Source organism: Nelusetta ayraudi, unplaced genomic scaffold (genome assembly GCF_046127955.1).
Source record: "Nelusetta ayraudi isolate G7.1 ecotype Tasmania unplaced genomic scaffold, CSIRO-AGI_Nayr_v1 ptg000108l, whole genome shotgun sequence".
Lineage (NCBI taxonomy): Eukaryota > Metazoa > Chordata > Actinopteri > Tetraodontiformes > Monacanthidae > Nelusetta > Nelusetta ayraudi.
Window position 1 is genome coordinate 203,339 of NW_027466158.1, and position 23,208 is coordinate 226,546.

General features: G+C 50.2%; 1 protein-coding gene across 5 annotated transcripts in view; it reads right to left on the bottom strand.

Moving 5' to 3' along the window:
• smoc1 (SPARC related modular calcium binding 1) overlaps positions 1–18,416 on the bottom strand; it is a 29,686-nt gene extending 11,270 nt beyond the window's left edge. For all 5 annotated transcript variants that reach the window (XM_076048737.1, XM_076048736.1, XM_076048734.1 and 2 more), the window contains exons 1-6: positions 18,211–18,416; positions 6,625–6,790; positions 6,421–6,504; positions 5,209–5,321; positions 4,978–5,077; positions 2,194–2,241 (exon numbers count right to left, since the gene is read on the bottom strand). In XM_076048737.1, coding sequence (XP_075904852.1) covers positions 2,194–2,241; positions 4,978–5,077; positions 5,209–5,321; positions 6,421–6,504; positions 6,625–6,790; positions 18,211–18,312 — 613 coding nt within the window. In that variant the 5' untranslated portion in view covers positions 18,313–18,416. The remainder of the gene's footprint in view (positions 1–2,193; positions 2,242–4,977; positions 5,078–5,208; positions 5,322–6,420; positions 6,505–6,624; positions 6,791–18,210) is intronic.
• Positions 18,417–23,208: the final 4,792 nt, after the last annotated feature.

Below are 23,208 nucleotides of genomic sequence, written 5' to 3' on the forward strand. Positions count from 1 at the left end.
TCCAGAAGTGTTGAATGGTTGGGATTTGCACATGGCCCGGCCAGGACATACACACACACAGGCACACACACACACACACACTCACATGCACACACACACACACACTCACACACCAATCAACACACTGACATCCCCACACACGCACAAACAAACACACACAATAGGTCTGAAATACACCTCACTGATTTGGTCTGATTGGTGGAGTGATTGACTTGGTTGGTTGATTGGCTGATTTGTTCCTGATGATGCTGATGATGCCTCAGCCCTGTGATGAGTCTGACTAGCAATTCACCGCTCCACACTAGAAGTTCTCCATATTCATTCTATTGTCTCCGTCTCTCCGTGGTTTTGTGTTTCATTTTTTTAACGCCAAGCGGTCGAAGCAGATGTCGCTCCCCCAGAGTCGGGGTCTGCCTGACTTGTCTTCCTGCCGCCGTGGCTGCAGGGACCTCTTGGCTTCCCTCTGATTGTGCAGAGCGCTTGGAGATGCCTCTGGATGCGATTAAGCGCTCCATAAACAAAAGCTTGGCCGTGTGAGTGACTGATATGTGAAGGTAAAAGTTAGCCTGCAGCATGAATAAACGCTACCCCAGTGACTCGGGTAATGTTGTCACAAGAACCGATACTTCCGGGTTGTCACAAGAACCGATACTTCCGGTGCCGGTTCCATACCGACACGGGGGGGGGAAATCGGTACTCGCTTTTTCTGGTACCGTCAGAACCGAATACGCAACTCTACCGTGGGCGAGCTATGTCGCCTCTTGGCGGAACTGACGGGGGCAGTATATGCGCATGAGCAGCGCAGAGCACGAAGCGCCGAAGAAGAAAACCGAAGAGGAAATATTTTTGATTTGAGACGCGAGGAGGAAACGCGTTAAACCTGGCCAATCACCTCAACGGGCACCCCGACTTGTTGAGGAGATTCGAGGTGAGTGAGTTTCCGTTTACTATCGCTGTTTGTCTCGTCAAACGGAACATGCCTACGTTCCGTCATTTGGGCTCGAGGTCCAGCTGGGGGCGCAGCCGCGCAATTTTCTACTCCGTCTCTCATTCGCTCCCTCTTTGTCACAGAGGTTTAACGTAATGTAACGACACTTGCCTGCGTCAATATACATAAGGTGACACGATGAGATACTGCCTGACAGTCTCTTACTTTATATTATTTAAACTAAACGTTGTTTATTTATTTTTTATTTTCTTTCTTTACAGCGTCAGTGTGATCCAGGCCAGGAGAAGCAGGAGGAAAGTCACACGCGAAGTGAAGTGAGATCAGGCTATGTATTAGGCTATGTAAGAAGAACAATATTGTTTGAGGCCACCGCTGTTCTTTTTTTGAATGTATAGTTGCCCCTTGGCAGTTGGCAGCTGGTATTGCAATTTAAATTCTGTGCAAAAAGATGTGGAAGCACAGTGATGTTTGAAATTGCTTCCAATAAAGTAGTGAATTTAAAAGTACATGGGTTCTGTTTTGTTTTTTTGTTTTTTGTTGTTGTTCTTGTTCTTGTTTTTTAATCGTGGTATCGAATACGTATCGAGAATCGTGGAAATTCACAGCTATTGGTATCGACTCCTGAAATTCTGGTATTGTGACAACCCTACACGAGTCTAACAAGGGAAAAGAAACGGGTTGATTTTAATCAGTCAGGTGGAAAATCATAGAATCTGCCGAGGGGTGAAAATGTGTAAAAAAACAAAAAACCCGAGAGGTTTCTTTAGCATCGCTGTGAGTTCAGCACTAAATACTCACCAGGGTGCAGTTTTCAAGCTCAGGAACGCTCCTTCGGAAATAATCTCATGGTGAGCACATTGCAAAGTCCTTCAATCAGATTAATCATCAGGAAGTCAAATCACGTGCAGTCGTTTCTCTTGCCATCTTTTGTCGCGTATGTAACGTACAGAGGATCAAGATTAAAGAAGAGCATCCAGTGCAGAATGAATGCAATACATAGCGTGTTTACTTGGAGAGCGCTGTATTGTGCAAACATACCAGGGGAATAAACAGTCTGGAGATGTTCCATCCGAGACCTTTACCATCTAAACTCCAAGCGAGCTAAATGCTAAATGCTCTGCACAAATATGGACTTTGGTTCAGATCAGACTGAGGGGGAGGGGCAAACCAGAGGCGCTAAGATAGACTCTCTGGACGATGCTACACTCCACATTCCTGCAAACCTTCCGCAGAGCTCCACTCACCTTTTCGACCAGAGTTGGGCGGCCCCGGCGGCTTATCGGTTACTGACCCTGCGAACACAAACAGAGCAGACATGTACGCGGCGGCAAATTTCCGAGGTTCCGATTCTGGGACATCCCTCTCGCGAGGAGTGAATAGTTCTGCAAGAGGGTTTCAGACACGACTGGGCCGCTCCACCGGAGCAGGACGGAGGCCAGGGGAACCGCAGGAACCCGCAGGGCGTCTGGACGCCGTGAGGCTGCGCAGCGACATTCTGTTAGTACTGGACAGCAGGCAGCCACTTCAAACCTGGCTGAGCTGCAGCCGGCAAATATTATCCTTCCTGTGGCTCATGCTGGAGGAAGCAATTTCATGCACGGGATGCATCAGGAGAGACGTTTACCCAAACCGAAAAAAAGTCAAAAACCCAGGCGATGGAGGAGGGAACGTTGTGAGCGGAGGCGAGCGGAGAGGAGAGGACGTGTTACTACCTGACGATCCGCCCATCGTCCCAGCGTGAGGCCCCGTAAATTCACGGAAGTTCCCTGCAAAACGTACGTGAAATGATTGATTTTGGGGGGCAGCAGAGAGAGAGAGAGAGAGAGAGAGAGAGAGAGAGAGAGAGAGAGAGAGAGAGAGAGAGAGAGAGAGAGAGAGAGAGAGAGAGAGAGAGAGAGAGAGAGAGAGAGAGAGAGAGAGAGAGAGAGAGAGAGAGAGAGAGAGAGAGAGAGAGAGAGAGAGAGAGAGAGAGAGACCACAGCCTTGGGAGAGAGAATGAAGACATCGTATCCGACGCAGGACGGAAGGCAGACACTGTCTGTGCCGCAAAGGAATTTTTTTTTTAAATTATTACTCCAAAGCAGGACGAGAGAACAGGACTTCTTTGACTGGGAGAAAACGGCACATCATATTTCACAGTGCACCGCGTCTCCTCCAGCTTTGTGTCTTCCAACTGTGGCTAATAAAAACCAGGCCGAGGAGAGGAGACGGCTCAGGATTGTCCAATTTATCCAAACAACCAATCCAAAAAAAAGAAAAAAAAAACTTAAAAAGAAAAGAAAAGTTGCAAAGGTGCCAGTTAACGTGCTTGTAGTACTTTAATCTATGTTCGGTTTTTTTTTAGACTGCGGCAAGATCCGTAAGATCGACCGACTGGCTGCCACCTGACGGTGAGCGGGTGACGGCTGTCAGCGCCGCAGGTCACCGTGGCCACAAACTCACAAGTCCAGAAAAAAACAAAACAATCACAGCAGGTTCCGTGTGTGTGTGTGTGTGTATGTGTGTGTGTGTGTCCAGGAATTAAACGTGGACACACACACACACACACGTTTTAGACTCTCACAGGTCCAAACTTTCTTTCATTTCAAACTGCAGCCTGCAAATTCAGGCTTAGCAAAGCCCGACTCAAGACGCGGTGCTGCCGTTCAGATGATTAGTGGTGCCGAGCAGAGGCGCAGCGGTGAGGAAGGAAGAGCAGGAGGCAGCGAGTGAGAGGACGAGGCAGGAGAGAGAGAGAGAAGAGAGATGGGAGGCCGCTGGGGGGGGGGGTTGCATGCCACCACTCTCTCCACACAAAATCTGCACCACATGCTGCAGCGGCAGTCCAGCTGTGGCAGAGACCCGCGCGCGCGTGTGTGTGTGTGTGTGTGTGTGTGTGTGTGTGTGTGTGTGTGTGTGTGTGTCATCCTCGCGAGGAAAATGATGGTGATTACCATAAAGTGTTCCCATCCAGAGTCCCCCACCCCACCCCACCCCACCCCCACCCTGCTGAGAGCACTTAGAGCCGGGGGCCAAGGAGGGGCCCCTGGATGTACGGCCATTAGCCTCCTCGTTGACCCTGCACCTGCTGCTCGCCGCATGACACGCAACCCACATGCCGGACAGACCCTGCTGCCACCGCCCGCCGGAGGCTCCACCCACCAGAGGAGGCTCCACCCACCAGAGGCTCCAGTGACACTGACAGAGGGGAAAGTTTCCTGCGACGCCATTGTGTCGGGGGGGGGGGGGGGGCAAAAACTCCCGAATCCGACGCATATTATTTCTGCGCGACTGTTCAACTCGAAGCGGCGGCGGAACCAAAGCGGTTGCCGAGTTCAAACCTCCCTAACCGGTCTGTGAACGTTACTGGGACCCATTTGAACCCAGTTAGTCAGAAACCAGGAGGATGTTGTGTTCATCTAAAAATTCAGCAACATCTTTACTTCATCATCGGTCCCGACCGCCGGTGAGTCACTTCCTGTTAACGTTCTGTATCATCTCCCCTCCGGGCCTCTGATTGGCCAACAAGCACGTTTATGGCTTCAAGATCCAGTTTGTAAAATTTGGCCCGATTTATGATTTTTATATGGGTAAAAGCTTAACATACTGCCCGTAAATATATTCATAAAAGTGTATACTCGCAGCACAATTAAAACTCCTATGGCTTTCCTGTCCATATACACTGTATAAATCAATGGTCTTGCTTTCACCATCATATTTCTAAGGAAGCCTGGTCTGGACAATCCAGGTCATGTTTTGTATTTCCAATAAAGTAAATAAAAAGATGGTATGGACAAGAAGTCCAGCCACCGTAGTTCACTGGCAAATCAGGGTAAGGGACAGGTGAGCAAATGAGCACTGCAATCTAAAATCTGACCATTGGATGGCAGAATTTTAGACATGGTAACTTCAAACTGCCACTTGGTGGTTTTGGTTGCCACTCGACGTCATTTGACAGCCAGACGTTGAAACATACAAAGATTTGTTTGGCCCCCAAAAACCGGGGCCATTGACCCCCAGATTGAAATCCCGTTTTCCACCTGCGGTACCTGAGCAGACTGGAGTCCGGTTGTGCACGGAAGAGCCACTGACCGGCTTGCCGTCACTGGTGACACACCAGCAGTAACCAGTTAGTGTGTGGCACTGGACCTGCGGAAAGAAAAAGCAAAATGTTTTCATAAGGGTAAAGTGGCATCACGTCGAGTTGGTTCTGACAGCTGGCGCGCTGCGGAAAAGGAAAAAAAAAAAAAAAAATCTGGCGGGGGAAAAATGTGTTGGACCTGGGCAAACGTTCCGTCCTCGTTGCATTCCGGGATGAACATGGACTCCTGAGGTCTCCGGGCCTGTTCCAGCGCCTGGTTCCTCTCAACGCGGCACTTGGACTGACCTGCATCTGCAACACAAAGCAGCGCTGACACAGTTGTGGTTGTTTCTCCTGTGTTTGTTTCTCTTGTGTTGCTCCTCTCGTGCTCGCCGCTCGAGCTTCGCCGCGAGCCCCGCCAACATTTTTCCGACCTCCTGGCTGCTTCGCCTGCCAGACGTCATCTAAAGTGAATTTTCGCTGCTAACCCTGCGCGAGGCCCAAAGAAATGTCAAGGCCCCTTCAACTCGACTGTTTCTTAAAATCCCCAGCAGCTTTGTCCGCACCACACGGCCGTGGAGCGGCGCCGTGTGTGTGTGTCCCATACGGACATCTTGCTACTGTTCCTGCTGCTGCAGCAGTTTGACTCACGCCACGGAGGAAACAAACACACCAGTTCAGACCAGTCCAGACCAGTTCAGACCAGTTCAGACGGCGGGAAAGATCCAGTGCGGATCCGCTGGTCTTTTCTCACCAGTTCCCTCTGAGTGCTCTGAATCCTGGAGGCATCCAAAGGCCGGCGGCACTAACGGGTTCATAAACGGGTTAATAAAATAAAAAGTCACATAAATGCATCGCACAAATTTCTATCGCAAGCCTTTTGTCCCTTCCACCCACCCGTAGTCGGGTCCTCCAGCACTAACAGACACTTAGTGGCCCCCTCACCCCCCCTCCCAGTACGTGATATACTGGCCAGGACTCGCGTACGTGCCAACGATACACAGACAGCCTCGTACGCTGCTGCCAAAAAGTGGGAATTTTTACATTCACTTTAGTTTTTTTGGCGCAGATCGCACGAGATGCTTGACTCAGCTGAGGACAGAAGTACAGTTTTCCTTCTTCGTTGCGGTTCTTTGCGTTTATATTTAAAAGGAAAAGTGTTCTTGACACCCTCCTGACATCTGACACATGTTTCTGGTTTCAATTCCTGACAGGGATTTTTATTCATCTTCAAAATGCACGTGTCATGCTTTGGCATTGGTATTTTAGCATTGCTAAATTGCTACATAAAAAGGTAAAATAACAGATTTTTTAAACAAGTCAAAACACGATAAATCACGGTTAACTACAGAAATCCAGAGCTTAATTAATTAAAATTCAAAAACAAATGTCTTGACGGCTCACTTCTTACCTTTCAGCTCCAGGTCTCGGCCCTCAGACGGGGACGTCGGGGCTGCGGCCACTGGCAGCTGATCTGCTTTCACCCAGTTTTTACCTGGAAAACAAAGAGAGAGAAGTCAAAGGTGCAGCGACCGGGCCACTAAAACTGAGGCTGACATCCATCGGCCCCCGGAAGCCCCCCCCACTCCCACCCCCACACCTCCTCCCCACCCACCTCGGCAGCGTCCCCGGTGGGCGAGCGCCAGCGTCCTGTCTTTGCAGCGCGCCCTCTGCAGCTCGCAGCCGTTCTCGTAGCTCCGCCCATCGGAGCCGCACACGGGCTTCGCCTGTGTCCGCGAGCAGACAACGCTGCAGTGGCCATCCCTGTCCCCGATCAGCCACTAGGGGGAGGGAGAGAGAGAGTGAGCAGCGTCGCAACACAGGAGGCACCTGAACACACACACACACACACACACACACAGACACACACCTGGCACGGCCTTTCCAGCTACCTGGATTTGAGACTCGGGCTCAGTCATGAGACGGTGTCAGTGTTCGAGCCATGCAGCGCCCCCTACAGGTGAACTATCTCAGTGAGAGCGCGCTAACGGCTACAAGCTAATCAGGCCGCCAGGTTGCAACAGCTTTTCTCTCCCTCGGAAAAAAAAAAAAAAAAAAAAAAAAAAAGAGTTTGAGGCGTCTGTTTGTTTTCCGTGAGCGGCTCCGCGGCTAATTGGACGGGTGAATTTGACCGAAGCGCCGCGAGGAGCCAAGTCATCGTCTGACATGATGGAAATCCTTCTGTGAGTCACTGCTGTTTTACTGCTGGAGGACGTCTCGGCCCCGACGGCGCTGATGTTTCTTGGCTTTTGCAGCTGCGTGTTCACGCTCTACTGGAGCTCAGTGGGGGACAAGCTTTGCCAAAAAAAAAAAAAAAATTTAATTAAAAAAAAAAAAAAAAGACAGACGGACATAAAAAAAAAAGAAAGAAATGCCTGAAGTATTTGGAGAAGACGAGGAGCTCTTGTCTCCTCCTGTCTGAACACCTGCTCAGCCAAAGAGAGAAAGGAAAAGCGACGTTCAGGCGGGAAACTTCCTGAGAGCATTGAGAGACAACCAAGGCCGTCTGGTTACTGTCAGGACGTCTGACTGAGAGCGGAGCAAAACTCTCATTGATTTCAGTCAAACCTTCAGTAGAAACTGCCATCCTAACGGTGCCACTGGAGAAAGCCTTCTTGGAAGGAAGGTTTACTGCATCTGGAGCAACACATTCGGCGGAGAGAGCAACAAACAAACAAATCAGATTTGGTGCTTGTTTGTTTGTTTTTGTTTGTTTGTTTTCTTGCTGTGTTCTTGCTGACTGTGTGTTTTCCAGAGCTCACAGTTTTGACAGTCATGACCATTAATCTTTGTGAACGGATGAAGTAGTATCCCATGTGACCAATGAAAATAAACTGCCTTTTAAGGCACAGCTTGGGTATTTTCTTTAGATAATTGAGTGGAACTGCCTCTTTTTGGCTGGATTCTTTTCTCAGCAAGTTAAAGCCTCACTGGAAAAAAATGTTTTAATTTTTTTTTTTTTTTTTTTTTTTTTACATCAGAAACTATTTTGGCCCCCAGACAGGAAATCTTAACTATGCATGAAAAAGTATGACTTGCAACTAAACGTACAAGAAAGCAGAAGGACCGAGGGGCTAATTATCACAGCTGTGACTCTTGGTGGGTCCTCAGACCAGAGGTTGGACCACCGGCAGGTCTTCCACAGCTTCCACATTGTTTGAATTGTGCTTTAAACTGACCATTTCAAACGCAGACAGACTTTTGGCTGCTTCAGCCTTTAACAAGGAGGCGGAACCATTTTAAAAAGACGTTTCCCAGAAGAACCGCACTGAACTGAAGCAGACAGACAGGAGAGAGACACGGAACAGAGAGAGGCGGGGGGGGGGAGAGAGAAGTCAGGTTTCTTCTTCTTTTAGTTTCATTGGCGGGAAGAAATAAAAACTCTGCTGTCTGTGTTCAGAGGCTCCAGACAGGAAGAGGAGGACAGGCGGTAGACAGCAAGCAGATCAGCTCACTGTCACACCCACTGATTAAAGAAGATCCAGTGACAGTGGGCAGTCACACAGTCTGGACTCCACTGTCCTCCCCAAGCTGCTCCACCTCCTCCACTGTCCTCTCATAGCTGCTCCACCTCCACCTTCCTTTCATAGCTGCTCCACCTCAACCTTCCTCCCCAAGCTGCTCCACCTCCACCACTGTCCTCTCATAGCTGCTCCACCTCCACCTTCCTTTCATAGCTGCTCCACCTCCACTGTCCTCTCATAGCTGCTCCACCTCCACCTTCCTCCCCAAGCTGCTCCACCTCCACTGTCCTCCCCAAGCTGCTCCACCTCCTCCAGTGTCCTCTCATAGCTGCTCCACGTCAACCTTCCTTTCATAGCTGCTCCACCTTCACCGTCCTCCTGGAGCTGCCTGCTGATCTGCTGACCTCCAGGAGGAAAATGAAGGATGCTCCTCCAGCCCCACTGTTCACCCTGGACCAGCGGCCAGTGCACAGGTGATTGTTGATTGGTGCAGTGAATGATTTTCTGCACTATGTAGATGCCGACAAGTATAGGAGCGACCGGCTCATTGACTTGAAGACAGTTCTAACGTTTGCATGGTGTATCAGCGAGGTGGCGCGCGTGCGTCTGTGTGTGTGTGTGTGTGTGTGTGTGTGTGTGTGTGTGTGTGTGTGTGTGTGTGTGTGTGTGTGTGTGAGAGACTTGCAGGGAGCCCAGCCTTACCAAAGCAGATCTTCTAATGAAATGAAAACACATTAAATCAAATATTAATCCACTTCATTCCCCCAGCGTAACATACAATCACTGTTCATTGATGTCATCCTGGATCACTGCCTCCAAACAATCACCGCTGACAGGACACAAAGATGCCGGCACCTCCTGGAGGGACGGCCGGGTTCCCAGTCTGTGGCGCCACTCGAGGTCCCAACGACGAGACAAAAAACAAACGCGTACACGATGCCGATAAGCGGAACTGGACAGAGAGCTGTCTAAGTCTGGAAGCTTCCAAACTTCTAAACTTCCTTTATTTCTCTTGTTCAGTCTGAGCAGGTGTCTGGAGGAGGACGCACCTTCACTTCACCTGCCTGCCATATGACACCCAACTGCATCAGGTGCGCTCTGATTGGCCGACGGGACGGAGGAGCTCAGAGCCGCCACGAGGTAGTTTTGCGGTTGCAGCTCGGCACGCCAGGATCCAACGCAACACAACGGGACTCATCACACAAAAGGCTCCGTCCAGTGTGTCAGACTTATTCAAGGTCACTTTAAAGCCCCCCTTTTCTTTTTCTTTTTTTTTGGCATTTCCACGGGAGACAGATGAGCGTTGACCTCGGACGGAGAGATTACAACTCGTCCCGGGACATCGAAGGAACTTTGAGTCCCTGATGTGGCTGTTGGTCAGCCGACAAGTCAAACAGAGATCTGGTCTGATCTGGACGACAACAAGATCTCACTTTTAACGAGCCCCATTCTCCCCAGACACACACACACACACACACACACACACACACACATACACACAAGGCCAGAAGAAAGCATGTGAGCTGCTCTCTCTCTCCCTCCCTCTCTTTCTCTCTCTAGTGCTATCTATCTCTCTCAACCGCACATAAAATTAGTGAAACTTCAGATGCGTTGTGCAACCACGACAGCATCATAAAACCGCCTCTCTTACCGTCAGTGACGGGGAGGGTGAGAGCAGGGAGGTAGCGGGGGGGGGCGAGGCGGTGAGTCGGTCCGGCCGGAGCCGCGGAGGAGATCGGGATCGGAACATCAAGTCAACTTTCAAAGTCATCTCACACACACACACACACACACACACACACACACACACACACACACAAAGTTGAGGTGGAAGAACAATGTGTCGAAGGAGAAAACAATCACTAGATTGTCTGTCGGATATTTTGGTCGGCGGAGAAATCTGACGCTCCAATTTGTTTTGTGCTTCCTGAACCTGCTTGTTAAAAACTGCTGCATCAACCACAGTGTTGTAAAGTGCAGGTCAGTCTTTAAAATACAGAAGAATCACATTCAGAGAGCAACTCTGATAGAGGGATGGAAAAATGGACGGATGGCTGGATGGATGGATGGATGGATGGCTGGATGGATGGATGGATGGATGGATGGATGGATGGATGGATGATGGCTGGATGGATGATGGCTGGATGGATGGATGATGGCTGGATGGATGGATGATGGCTGGATGGATGGATGATGGCTGGCTGGATGGATGGATGATGGCTGGATGGATGGATGATGGATGGATGGATGGATGGATGATGGATGGATGGATGGATGATGGATGGCTGGATGGATGGATGATGGCTGGATGGATGGATGGATGATGGCTGGATGGATGGATGATGGCTGGATGGATGGATGGATGATGGCTGGCTGGCTGGATGGATGATGGCTGGCTGGCTGGATGGATGATGGCTGGATGGATGGATGGATGGATGGATGGATGGATGGATGATGGCTGGATGGATGATGGCTGGATGGATGGATGATGGCTGGATGGATGATGGCTGGATGGATGGATGATGGCTGGATGGATGGATGATGGCTGGATGGATGGATGATGGCTGGCTGGATGGATGGATGATGGCTGGATGGATGGATGATGGATGGATGGATGGATGGATGATGGATGGATGGATGGATGATGGATGGCTGGATGGATGGATGATGGCTGGATGGATGGATGGATGATGGCTGGATGGATGGATGATGGCTGGATGGATGGATGGATGATGGCTGGCTGGCTGGATGGATGATGGATGGATGATGCCTGGCTGGATGGATGGATGATGCCTGGCTGGCTGGCTGGATGGATGGATGATGCCTGGCTGGATGGATGGATGGATGATGGCTGGATGGATGATGGATGATGCCTGGCTGGATGGATGGATGATGGCTGGATGGATGATGGATGATGCCTGGCTGGATGGATGGATGATGGCTGGATGGATGATGGATGATGGCTGGATGGATGGATGATGGCTGGATGGATGATGGATGATGGCTGGATGGATGGATGATGGCTGGATGGATGGATGATGGATGGATGGATGGATGATGGATGGCTGGATGGATGGATGATGCCTGGCTGGCTGGCTGGATGGATGGATGATGGCTGGATGGATGGATGGATGGATGATGCCTGGCTGGATGGATGGATGATGGCTGGATGGCTGGATGGATGGATGGATGGATGGATGATGGATGGATGATGCCTGGCTGGATGGATGGATGATGGCTGGCTGGCTGGCTGGATGGATGGATGGATGATGGCTGGATGGATGGATGATGGCTGGATGGATGGATGATGGATGGATGGATGATGGCTGGCTGGATGATGGATGGCTGGCTGGATGATGGATGGCTGGCTGGCTGGATGGATGATGGCTGGATGGATGGCTGGATGGATGGATGATGGCTGGCTGGCTGGATGGATGGATGATGGCTGGCTGGCCGGATGGATGGATGGATGGATGGATGGATGTGAGTCAGTCTCATTTTCTCACTCTCAGCTCAAAGGCTCATCTTGATTGCGCTGAACTTTTTCGAACCGAGCATCATCCAGTCCTGATGCAACTTCTCCGTGCGCTCGTTTTGACCCTTCCACATCCAAACGCTTCAGAGTGGCAGATCTGACGGGCCGATGAAAGCCGTAGGAGAGCTGGAGGAGCGGCGCCCCCCGGAGGGTCGGACGGCGCTCCGGCTCCTGGCAGGGACGTTCCAATCACACCCGAGCTGAACCATCAGGAACCTCGACGGGGATGATGACATCAGCCAAGGAAAGGGCTTCACATCACCAGCAGATGGAGATTGATTACAACAAGCCGTGTTACGTCAGTGTGTGCGTGCGTGCGTGTGTGTGTGTGTGTGCGCGAGTGTCTGTGTGTAGCCGGCTCTATGCTAACTTTTTATAGGCCTGTTATCCCCTTTGGGCGCAACAGCAGAACATCGCAAGCACATAAATTTATACAAACAAATTCCAACAGACGCAACTCTGCCATTAAACACCGGCCGTGCTCCATCCGCGTCTTCTCAGAAGAAAGGAGAAAACAGAGAACGCCGGAGTTGTTACACATGTTAGATGGTCAGCACTGGGTTCCACTAGATCCTACTGGGCTCCACTGGGCCGTACTGAGGTTAGCACCTGGGTTCCAATAGAACCCTGGGCTCTAGTGGAACCCCTGGGCTCCACTGGGTTCAATTGGGCTCCTCTGGGTGATACTGGGTTCCACTGGGCTCCACGAGGTTCCACTGGGATCCTCTGGGTTCCACTAGATTCTACTGGGTTCCACTGGGCTCTACTAGGTTCCACTGAGCTCCTCTGGGTTCCACTAGTCTCCACTGAGCCGTACTGGACTCCACTAGGTTATACGGGGCTCCACAGGGTTCCACTGGGCCATACTGGACACCACTAGGTTCCACTAGGTTCCACTGTGTCCCACTAGATTGGCCTGGGTTCCACTGGGCTCCACTAGATTCTACTGGGCTCCACTGGGCTGTACTGGGGTTAGCACCTGGGTTCCAATAGAACCCTGGGCTCTAGTGGAACCCCTGGGCTCCACTGGGTTCAACTGGGCTCCTCTGGGTGACACTGGGTTCCACGAGGTTCCACTGGGCCGTACTGGGCTTCATCCCTCATGCTGTTTCACTTAACACATTTAACCAAATAAAAGAAAACCTTTAAAAGCTGTTCCCTGCCTCCCACAAGCCCTTAAAATTCTCTAATGGGCTCTTTTTGTTAAAAAAAGAAAAAAAAAAAAAGGAAAAGAAAGAAAGAAAGAAAAAAAAGCCTAATTTAAACTTTTCAAAGTGACTCTTTACAACAAAGTCTTCAAACACTGGCGGTGTGTCATGAAGCAGCAATCTGGACTGGAACTCTCACACACGAGGTGCAAAGTGTGTGCGCGCCACTCACAGTGGGGGGGGGGAGAGAGGGATGAGGAGGGCGTGGCTTGGGGGTTTAGCAGCCTGAAGGCGGCATCACCTCCTCCAGCGACGGCTTTAATTTGAGCGCTTTGTTGTAATTACGGCCGTGTTTGGCTCGGTGGAGGTTTCTTCACCTGCAGCTCTCAGAGTGTCGACCGGCGCAGAGCGACAACCAGCTGTTTGATTTTATATCCATCGCTTTCCTTCCCTCGTAAAGCAAACCACTCTCGCCTCGTCAGTCAACTGTTTGGCCACTAGGTGGCAGCACTCCCAAGTCCGGCGTGTTCTCCCCCTTTCTGCAGCGGCTCCTGAGGCTGTTTTGCAGTGAAACTAAAGGATCAGGTTCCCATTAACGGTCAGATTGTACAGATTAAAACAGGAAAGATGCCTAATGGGAAGAAGTAGAAGAAGAAAAGAAGAAGAAGAAGAAAGGGGGAGAGGGCATATGTGGCCAAAACTGCGATGAAAGTACATTTTTCTGAAGCTGCTCTGCTTGTGCACCAGCTTTTAGGAAGTTGCTCGGTTAGTCACAGTTTGTCAGCACGCTGATGAAGCGCTGCTTCCCGGAAGTTCCGCCGTCAGGAGCTCACCAGAAGGTCCCTGAGAGGAGGAGGTGGAGGTGGAGCAGGAGGAGGTTGGACTCGCTTTACGGAGATCCACAGTTTGGCCCCGTGTCTAATCAAAAACTGTCTACAAGTAATTTGATTGGAACAAACTTTGAAATAATATTTAAAAGAAATTGTTTGTGTTCTTTCATATCGACGTGAAAACGTTGCATGTTGGGAGGGCGGGAGGTAAATCAAGCTGCAACTCAGAAAAGCAAGGAAGAATTTTCTGCTCTGTGAGTGGGAAGAAGTCATTCAGACTCGACGAACAAAAAGCCGGTGTGTTAAAGCAGCCTCCAGGTAGTTGGGAGTTGTTAACCAGTAGTTGGTGCGGTTGGTCCAATCGAAGCGGTCTTTACCAGCGCTTCCTCCCAACAGGACTTAAGTCTGCGGATTAAACGGAGCGACGACTTCCTCATGTTTCTTTTGAAGTGGTGTAAAGGAATCAAAAATGAAAGTGTGGAGGGAGTGAGGGGGGAATTCCTCCTTCTTTTTTTTTTTTGTCTTGGCCCTAAATCTGATTAAGAACATTCCCTGTTTTTCTGCTACATCCTGGCTGCAGAACAGTCGGCTGTCCCCGCTGTTCCCAGGGTGTGTGTGTGTGTGTGTGTGTGTGTGTGTGTGTGTGTGCCACACTGTTAGCAAAGGTTGCGTATTCCAGACGGGAGACCACACAGCCGCTGATATCAAAGGGATGATTAGACTCTGAGACTAATCTGCTGAGGAAGTCCTCCTGCCATCCTGATAATCTGGAGGATTTACACGCAGCCAAAACTCTTTCAACCAACAGCTTCTTTTTTTCTTTTTTCCCTTTTTCTTTTTTCCCTTTCGCGTGATCCCCTTGCGAAACGCTGCGTTTACAGGAAGTGCGTTCCCAGAGTGGCCAGCAGGCGGCGGGGAAGGCCTCTGATTGCGAAGCTCTGCGAACTGCGTTACCTGTTGGAGCCCATTGACCATGTGCGATCAATTTGACAGAGCGTCTCGGGCCAGGCCTGGGCTCCTGACTCAACAGCGCCCCCTGGAGTTCCCGCAAAGCCAAAGCAGCCGATGGTCCCTGATTTAGAATTTATTGGTGGTTTTCAGGCTCAGAGCCGCTGGTTTAAGGATCCAGTGACCAGATGGGAGGACGACGGTAGCAGACCTCCTCCTGCTGCACCTCCTCCTGCTGCACCTCCTCCTGCACCTCCCCACATCAGAGCTCTGACGGTTGTAAATCCCTCTAACGGGGCGGGAGGTCAGGAGGAAGAGCGTCTGCACGGTCAGTTTTTAAATCCCTTTACATTTCCTGTCGGGATCTATTTCATTATTTGGTTACCTTCCACAAGGGAAAAAATAAGCACACTTCAGTCAATATGAAGTTCGCTTGAAAAGTCATTCTTAAACCTTGCCGGAGGTTTCAGTTTGAATCCAAAGCTTTGAAGCAGCAGTGAATCAATACAGTTCGGAAGCCCAACGAGACAATAAGAAGAATATTTCTAAACGCGCCGTTTCATCTGTACAGAATCTCACGCGCCTCTGGAGAAGCGCCGCTTGACTAAACTTCGGGACAGAGTCAAACTTGGGCCGAGGCTGGAATTTATCAGCTTCCCTGAACGCAGCTCAGCGGGACGTCCACTTCCTCTTCCTGCTCCTGGAACCACAGCAGCATCTCAAGCCTGCCGACGCTCTGGGAGTTTTTAGTTTTTATTTTTTATTTTTTTTTACAGGGACAATGGAAGGATGAAGTGGTGACGTTACACCCCCCCCCCCGCCCCCGCCACCCAACCCACCCCATTTAGTTTTTTGAGAATGTTTCCATCTGCTTCCATTTGACTCTTTCGCTTCACTTTTGTGTGAATTTCATGGGTGAATCTGTCACTAATTTGTCCGCCCAACAGGCAGCAGGACACAGATTTGTGGGTGGAGTCGGCCGGGAGAGGTGAATGAAGGCTGAGAGGATGAATCCAAACTCACTGTATGTATGTATGTATGTATGTATTGATCCTTTGCCCCCACCAAGCCCACCACCCCACCTCCACACCCCCCCCCCGCCAACACTCACGGCTTGGCCAGCGTTTCCATTTGAACAGCTGCTCTGACAAACACATTCCAGCCACATGGCAGAAATGGTTCGGATTCCTTCAAACTTTGCTCCATTTGTGCGTTTCGGCCTTGTTTTCTTTTGTTGCAGAACAACAGGACCGTTCTTGTCTTTTTTTTCTTTTCTTTTCTTTTTTTTTTTGATTTGATCAATGAGTCCCCTCCCCCCCCCCAAAAAAAAAAATTGTGTTATTTTTCAATTAAGAATTTAGAACTTAGAAGATGGCGCCGGCTTGGAACGGCTTACTGAAGCATCACGTCAACGTTGGTGCGAGCCCCGACACCAACTCCTCTGGCTGGCTGCTGAAAAACGGCTCCGCCCCCTTCTGAGCGCCCCCCCCCCCGCCGCCGCGGCTCCGCCCACTCGGTGCATCAGCGTCGCAATGTGCAGACCACTCACACCTGCAGCTGCGCACCAATCAAAATTCTCCCGGCTCCCTCCAGCGGGGGGAGGGGCCTCCGCCTCTCAGTCCCGACCCCTGATTTGACCGGCGTGCTCCCCCCCAGCACCTCTCCAGCCACCCTCCAACACCCCCACCTTCCTCCAGATCCCTCCAGAAAACCTGCAATATGTTGTCCTGAAATGCAACTGCAGCTCCATCGCTGCGACTGAACACCACTGACAACCTCCACCCAAACAATAAAACTTATGATCACATCTTCACCGGGGGGGGTTTTTTTTTTCCACTCTCATTATTGGAACACGACTCCCAAGCTCAGCAGCAGCATTCGGCTCCATTAGCGTCTCAATGAGTTGAATTCCCCAGTTGTGAGAGAAGTTGGACTTGTTTCACCGCAGAGCCTCGGGCGGAGGGAGTGCGGGGGGGGGGGTGCATTGCAGCAACGTTAGCTCAGATACCAACGTGATGTGTGTGTGTGTGAGTGTGTGTGTGTGCGTACGTGAGAGAGAGAGAGAGAGAGAGAGAGAGAGAGATTTTGGCAGCTGTGAGCAATGTTAAAAGCAGGGCCGGCGGTCCGGTCCAGGCCGGGAGGTGGACGTCGAGCAGCTCCAGTTTCAGGCATCAAACCCATAAAAGACGTCCCGACCGGCTCAACTCAACTTCCGAGACGTTCTCGCCCACCGACTCGACGGGGGGGGAAGCTGGCCGAGAGCCGGAGGAGCAGCAGCCGTGGCTTGAGGCTGACATCACCCCCACACACACACACACACACACACACACACACACACACACACTTGAGACACACTGGAGCTTCTCTAGCCTCCTGCTGGAAAAGGTTCCTGAGGCTGACAGAGTTTCCCGGCATGAGTGTGAGCCCGAGGATAAAAACCAACGTCCGTCCTGATCTGCGCAACACGCGAGCGCGTGTAGCCGGGTCGGTTTGTACCAAGTTTACTGCGAGACGCCTCTGAGCAGCAAAACCAGTGCAGGGAGAAGCGGGCATAGAAAAGTCAACGTCACTCTGACTTATTGTTTAGAAGTGAAATAAGTTTGTAAAAGCTCATTTAAAAAAAAAAAAATCAACAACAACAACAACAACAACTTGTCTGCACCTGGACTGTGTTGTGTTTGCTGTCACCCTGTGCAGGAGAGTTCCCAGGGAGCAGAGCAGAGATGATTACAGTCAACAGAATGACCATTTACATCCAGCAGCCCTGCAAACGGCTCTGATTACAGTAGCATCTGTTCCATCATGTGAACCAAAAATACACAAATTGCACTGCACGGCGCGTCCTTAAGTATCACCGCGACACACCTGGATGAAGGACTGGGACCGGGCTTCAAATTACAGGAGAGCCACGCAACGCTCCGCTGGGATGGAGGAGCGACGCAGAACCGGTACCAGCACCAGAACCTCAGGGAGCAGTTTGACGCAGCAGGAAAAGTAAACAGTGGGTCAGAACCTTGAACCATGCAGGCTTCACAGCGGTGGAGAACCATTTTCTAGAATGAACACAGCAATAATATCTGGATTTTTTTGTTTTGTTTTGTTTTGTTTTGTTTTGTTTTGTTTTTTACAACAAAAACAAAACAAAACAAAAATCTCACCTTAAGTCAAATGAAGCGGTGTCGTCTCAGCAAACGGCCAGTGTGTGTGTGTGTGTGTGTGTGTGTGTGTGTGTGTGTGTGTGTGTGTGTGTGCGGACAGGCAGGCAGGCAGACTCACCCGGGAACCGGGCTTCTGGGCGGACACTTGAGGCAGGTAGCCGACCAGCAGGGGCGCCAGAAGGTGAGACACGGTGAGAAGGAGCAAAGTGGATAAAAACATAGTTGGTGGCGAGTGCGCGCGCAACAGGTCCAAAGAGTGATGAAATTTAAAAATAATAATAATAATAATACGTAAAATTAAAATTTAAAAAAAAATAAATAAAAAAGTCGACCACTCTCCAGTGCGGTGCGGTGCGGTGCGGTGCGGTGCGGTGCAGGAGCAGCAGCGGCAGCAGCGGCAGCAGCAGCGGTGGTCTTCCGGGTCAAGCTCTCCGCTAGAGCCTCAGGTGGCCTCGGGACGCGGAGGAGACCATGGCGGGAGCGTCTATCCACGGCGGGGGGAGCAGCTGTTCACCGCGGCCGCCGCAGGTTGACTCGGCCTCCCTCCGCCCGCCGCCACCGGCCTTTTAAGAGCGGGCGGCGGACTGGAGCCGGAGCCGTCCAATGGGCAGCCGGCCGGGGAGGACGCGCCGAGGCGGACACGCCCACGGCCGGATTGGCCCGCAGCTGCGGGGCTCGGTGCGGTTTCTCCCCGGTCTCCTGGGTTGGGGTTGGGGTTGGGGTTGGGGAGGGGGCGGCGGGGGGGGGGGGGGGGGGGCGCTTTGTCGAGCCTGCGGTCTCCATTCAGGGACACAGAATGCGGCGGAGGAGCGCAGGACCCCGCTGCCGCGACATTTCGCCTGCGCACTCGGCGCAACAATGGAAAACACCTATTGAGTGAAGTCAATAGCTGTCACAGGCACCGCAGGGTGTCCGTCCGTCCGTGTGTGTGTGTGTGTGTGTGTGTGTGTGTGTGTCCGCCTTGTCATTTGACTATTTTCAGTTTGCTTCTGATCCTAAGTCCTTGTCACATCTTAAAGTTTCAGATTAAAAGTACCGATGAAAGTTCGTAGCGATGAATGAAACACGTCACTCTCATATTGCTGCCGGAATCGACTGAGAATTGAGTGAAAAATGATCATTATTATTATTGTTGTTGTTGTTGTTGTTGTTATAGTTTGGTTTAAAAAAAAAAAGAAAAAAAAAAAAAAGGTCCAAACTATCTCTGGGTGTTACGTTCATGGTTCATGGTGCAAAAATATAAAAAATAAAAAAATCCAAAAGAATCAGAATTTATCACATCACAGTGGACTGCTGCTGATAGTTGTGACGCTCAGCAGATATTCATTTTAACACAACATGCAAAATGACATTTTTAAAATTTTTACATTTTTTAAATTATTTCTCTTTTAATTAATTAATTAATTCAATTTTAACATTGAAAAAGTAACAATCATTTTCACAATAAAAAAAAAGATCATTTTGAAACATTTATTTCTGAGAATACATATGTGCTCTTTTAAAAGTGGCTGAAGATGCCGATTGGTGGATTCCTCACTGTACTAACTGACGCCTCTCTCTCCCTTCCTCTCTCTCCCTGTCTCTCTCTCTAGTCCCCTCTCTCTCTTCTTTGTCAGATAAATGCTTTGGCTCATTGAGAGCCAGTTTAAAAAAAAAAAAAAAGATTTCTCCTGATAAAAGCGGCTGCAGGGACCACAGAGGGCCAGAAAGAGCCAGTGTGCAGTGCAGGTGTCCAGCTCCACTTCAGCTCCCCCGTCCTGAGAAAAGCCAGAGCTGAAAAGGGCCACCGGGGCCACCGGGGCCACCCCCGACCCGCAGGCCTTTTGTCCCTATAGATCTTTTTTAAAGTGTTGGCTGCGACAGTCGAGCGGCCTCGAGTGAGGAGCCACGTAATTAGAGCTATTGAGCCGCCTGAATTGGCACAATTAGGGTCAGCGCTCGTGATTCCTGCCGGCGAGCGGAGCGGAGCGGAGCGTCTTCTCACAACTTGCAAGTCTCGGAATGAAAAGAGATTTTTTTTTTTTTTTTTTAAATCGGCAAGGTGAGGTGTAGCGGGTGGCGATCCAATGGGCCAGAGCCGGTTCTGAAGGACACGGTGGGGCCTCAGCACAAAACACGACGTTGCACACAAACCGCACGATGCACAATGAAATCCGCTGCTGAGGCAGGAGGAGGACGTTGGTGACGAGCTCCTCCCATTGGTCACAGCCGTACAGAAGAAAGTGAAGGAGACGCTGAAGCCCTTTCACACACCTGATGCATTTTTTTCTGATCAGCCATGTTGAGGCCCGCAGACCCCCAGTTCAGTCTGAGCAAAGCGTTCATTTAGTTCTGGATGATGGCTATGCTTTATTTTTTAATTCAGTCAGGACGTGGCAGGAATGTCGTAACTCGTTAAAACCAGATATTAAAAAAAAAACACAGCGAAGCTCGATGCCGTCACAGGAAAAGCGAAATCCGGCAGAAAAGTCCATTTTTCTTACAGGTCATCTTGTTGAAACCTTGAAAATATTTGGACGTAATCCTTGACTGTCGCCTGCCTGTGTTTCGCTGAAAACACAAATTTCATTTTGAAGAATTTTTGATTATATCTTCTTGGTGTCCGTCTGCAGATTTAAAAAAAAAAAAAAAAAAAAAATCATGTATGTAACACACATCTATTCTATTCCAAAAATCCAGAATTCCAGAATTGCACTCTTCATGTTCACGTGGTGGCCAAACGAGGCCTGAGATGATTTTCATGCTGTGTGTGTGTGTGTGTGTGTGTGTGTGTGTGTGTGTGTGAGGACGGTCTTGGAATGTTAACGAGATCAGTTAATATCAACCCTCCACCCCAAAAAACAAAGGCCCGCTTTTCTGATGTGTGAGCTCTGTTGTCGGAGCGCCACTTGAATTGTGTTGTCGTTTGGCCGAACATGAAAGCAGAACCTCCGACAGCAGCAGCAGCAGCAGCAGCAGCAGCAGCAGCAGCAGCAGCAGCGAACGGCTGAAAGGAAAATGTGTTTCCCAATTACGGCCGCGGCCGCAAATTAGCAGGTGTCTGTGGACTCGGGGCCGGGCGGCGAGGCCACCCAGAGATCTGACGGCTCGGCACAGATGTTCAGCCGTGATGTCAGAGCGGGCGCGGGGGCAAACACACACACACACACACACACACACGCAGTTCAGATGTGGAGCGCCGACTGTTGTGGGTCAAAGTTGTGACAATGGTTCACATTAATTAGTCCTGGTTTGCCTTTACGGACGGCAAAGCCGCTCGACAAACCACAACATCAACTCATTTGAAGCTTGTTTCATGTTTTTTTTTTTTTTTTTTTTGGCGGGGGGGGGGGTTTGTCCGTTTAAACAGCTGCCGTGATTCACTGTTCTGCTCCTTGACACCCGCGATTGTGAGGCGCTCCTGTCTTGTTGTGCGTTACAGGCTCTCCCTGTGTTTGAAATGTTGAAATTTGAATTTTTTTAATTTTTTTTTTGTGGCCCTCAACACACTTGAGGGACGTCAAAATGCAAGTGCGTTGAATCTGTAGTGTGTCTGTTGTTTGTGCGGCTACTTGTGTTGCACTGCGACTCCACTGCATCTACGTGTGCGTGTGTGTGTGTGTGTGTGTGTGTGTGTGTGTGTGTGTGTGAGAGAGAGAGAGAGTACCAGAAAAGTTATCAAACAGGCACACAATTACAGCGATGAATGCGAAGGCAGATGAGTGTGTGTGTGTGTGTGTTGAGTAGAAAAAATTTGCAGGTCAAGCTGAAAAATCTGTCTCACGCTTTATTTTTTTCTCTCTTTCTTTTCATAAATTTCACATGTTAACATGTATGAGCCGTACATTTCACCAGCTCCTGAAAACAGAAGAACAAACACACACACACACACACACACACACCGGGACGATAAAGCAGCGTGCGCTTAGCCACAAATAAACAGTGGTCGCGGTCGGCAGCGCTAATCAGCGATGCGAGTGTTATTTCTCCGCCGCCAAAGAGCGAAGGGTGTGAAAAGGGCCTTTGAGTCTGGGCCAGGGTGTCCCGCACCTGCGCCGGCTATTCACCCCACTGTTTACACACTGTCATCCACAATTAATACCTCGTGGGGACGCGGCTGCCTGCTCTCTGCAGGGTCCCGGGACCCGTCCAGGGCCCCTTGTGGATGCCTAATTGAGCGAACCGCTCGGCTGATTGAATTAACAGCTCCGCCTGCGGGACCTTTTCCCCTTCATCAGGGGAGGGGGCGGGGGGTTGGGGGCGGGGGGGGCGCTACACACCCTCGCCAGACTTTGTAGCGGCGGGCGGACCGAGGGTCAGAGGAGCGACTTGTTGAAGCCGCTCGGAGAACGTGTCCCTCTCTGTTGGCAAAACTCTGCATGGAAATGTGAACTGGGGGCAACCAGAGGTCTCAGTCTTCACAGGACCAGCAGGTTCACACACACACACACACACACACACACACACATGCATACTGTTCTTTTTGAGGGCGCACTCCTTAACACCCCACATTTGAGGACAGGGCTTTCTGAATGGTGAAGAGAAACGGAAGAAAGTGGAATAGATCACAAAAATGACAGATTATTAAAAGCAACTATGTACTTGTCATAAAACTTTCCCTTGAGATTTGGGACAAAAAAACTTTAATGTCAATTGGGGAACTTCAGCACACACACACACACACACACACACACACAGAGTCCACCCACTGTACTTCAAGAGTAAATGCACAGGTCTCTCTGCAGTGAATTAAGCTTGCGGGCGTCTGAAGGACTGGATTTATATCTTTCTTCTATACAGACATAGAAAAACTGAGGTCTGTATGGAAGAAAGATATAAATCCATGAAAAACCAAAAACACGATTGCGATCGGTGAAGTCTTTCTTGATATTGCTACTCGGCACGGGCTTCTCTGAGTTTTATTACACATCCGCTGCTACACACAAGGTGCGTATACGTATGTTTTACATGCTGTCCTCACACAATATAATTCCTTCAAAGGCTTATTTGTGTTGGCAGGGTAACTAGCCAGTGATCAATCTCTACCAGCTCCTGGATCTGAGCTGATTCAGCAGAAGAAGGACTTCTCCCTGATATGAGCAGCAGTCAGATCAGGGAGGGGAAGTTCGGAAATTTT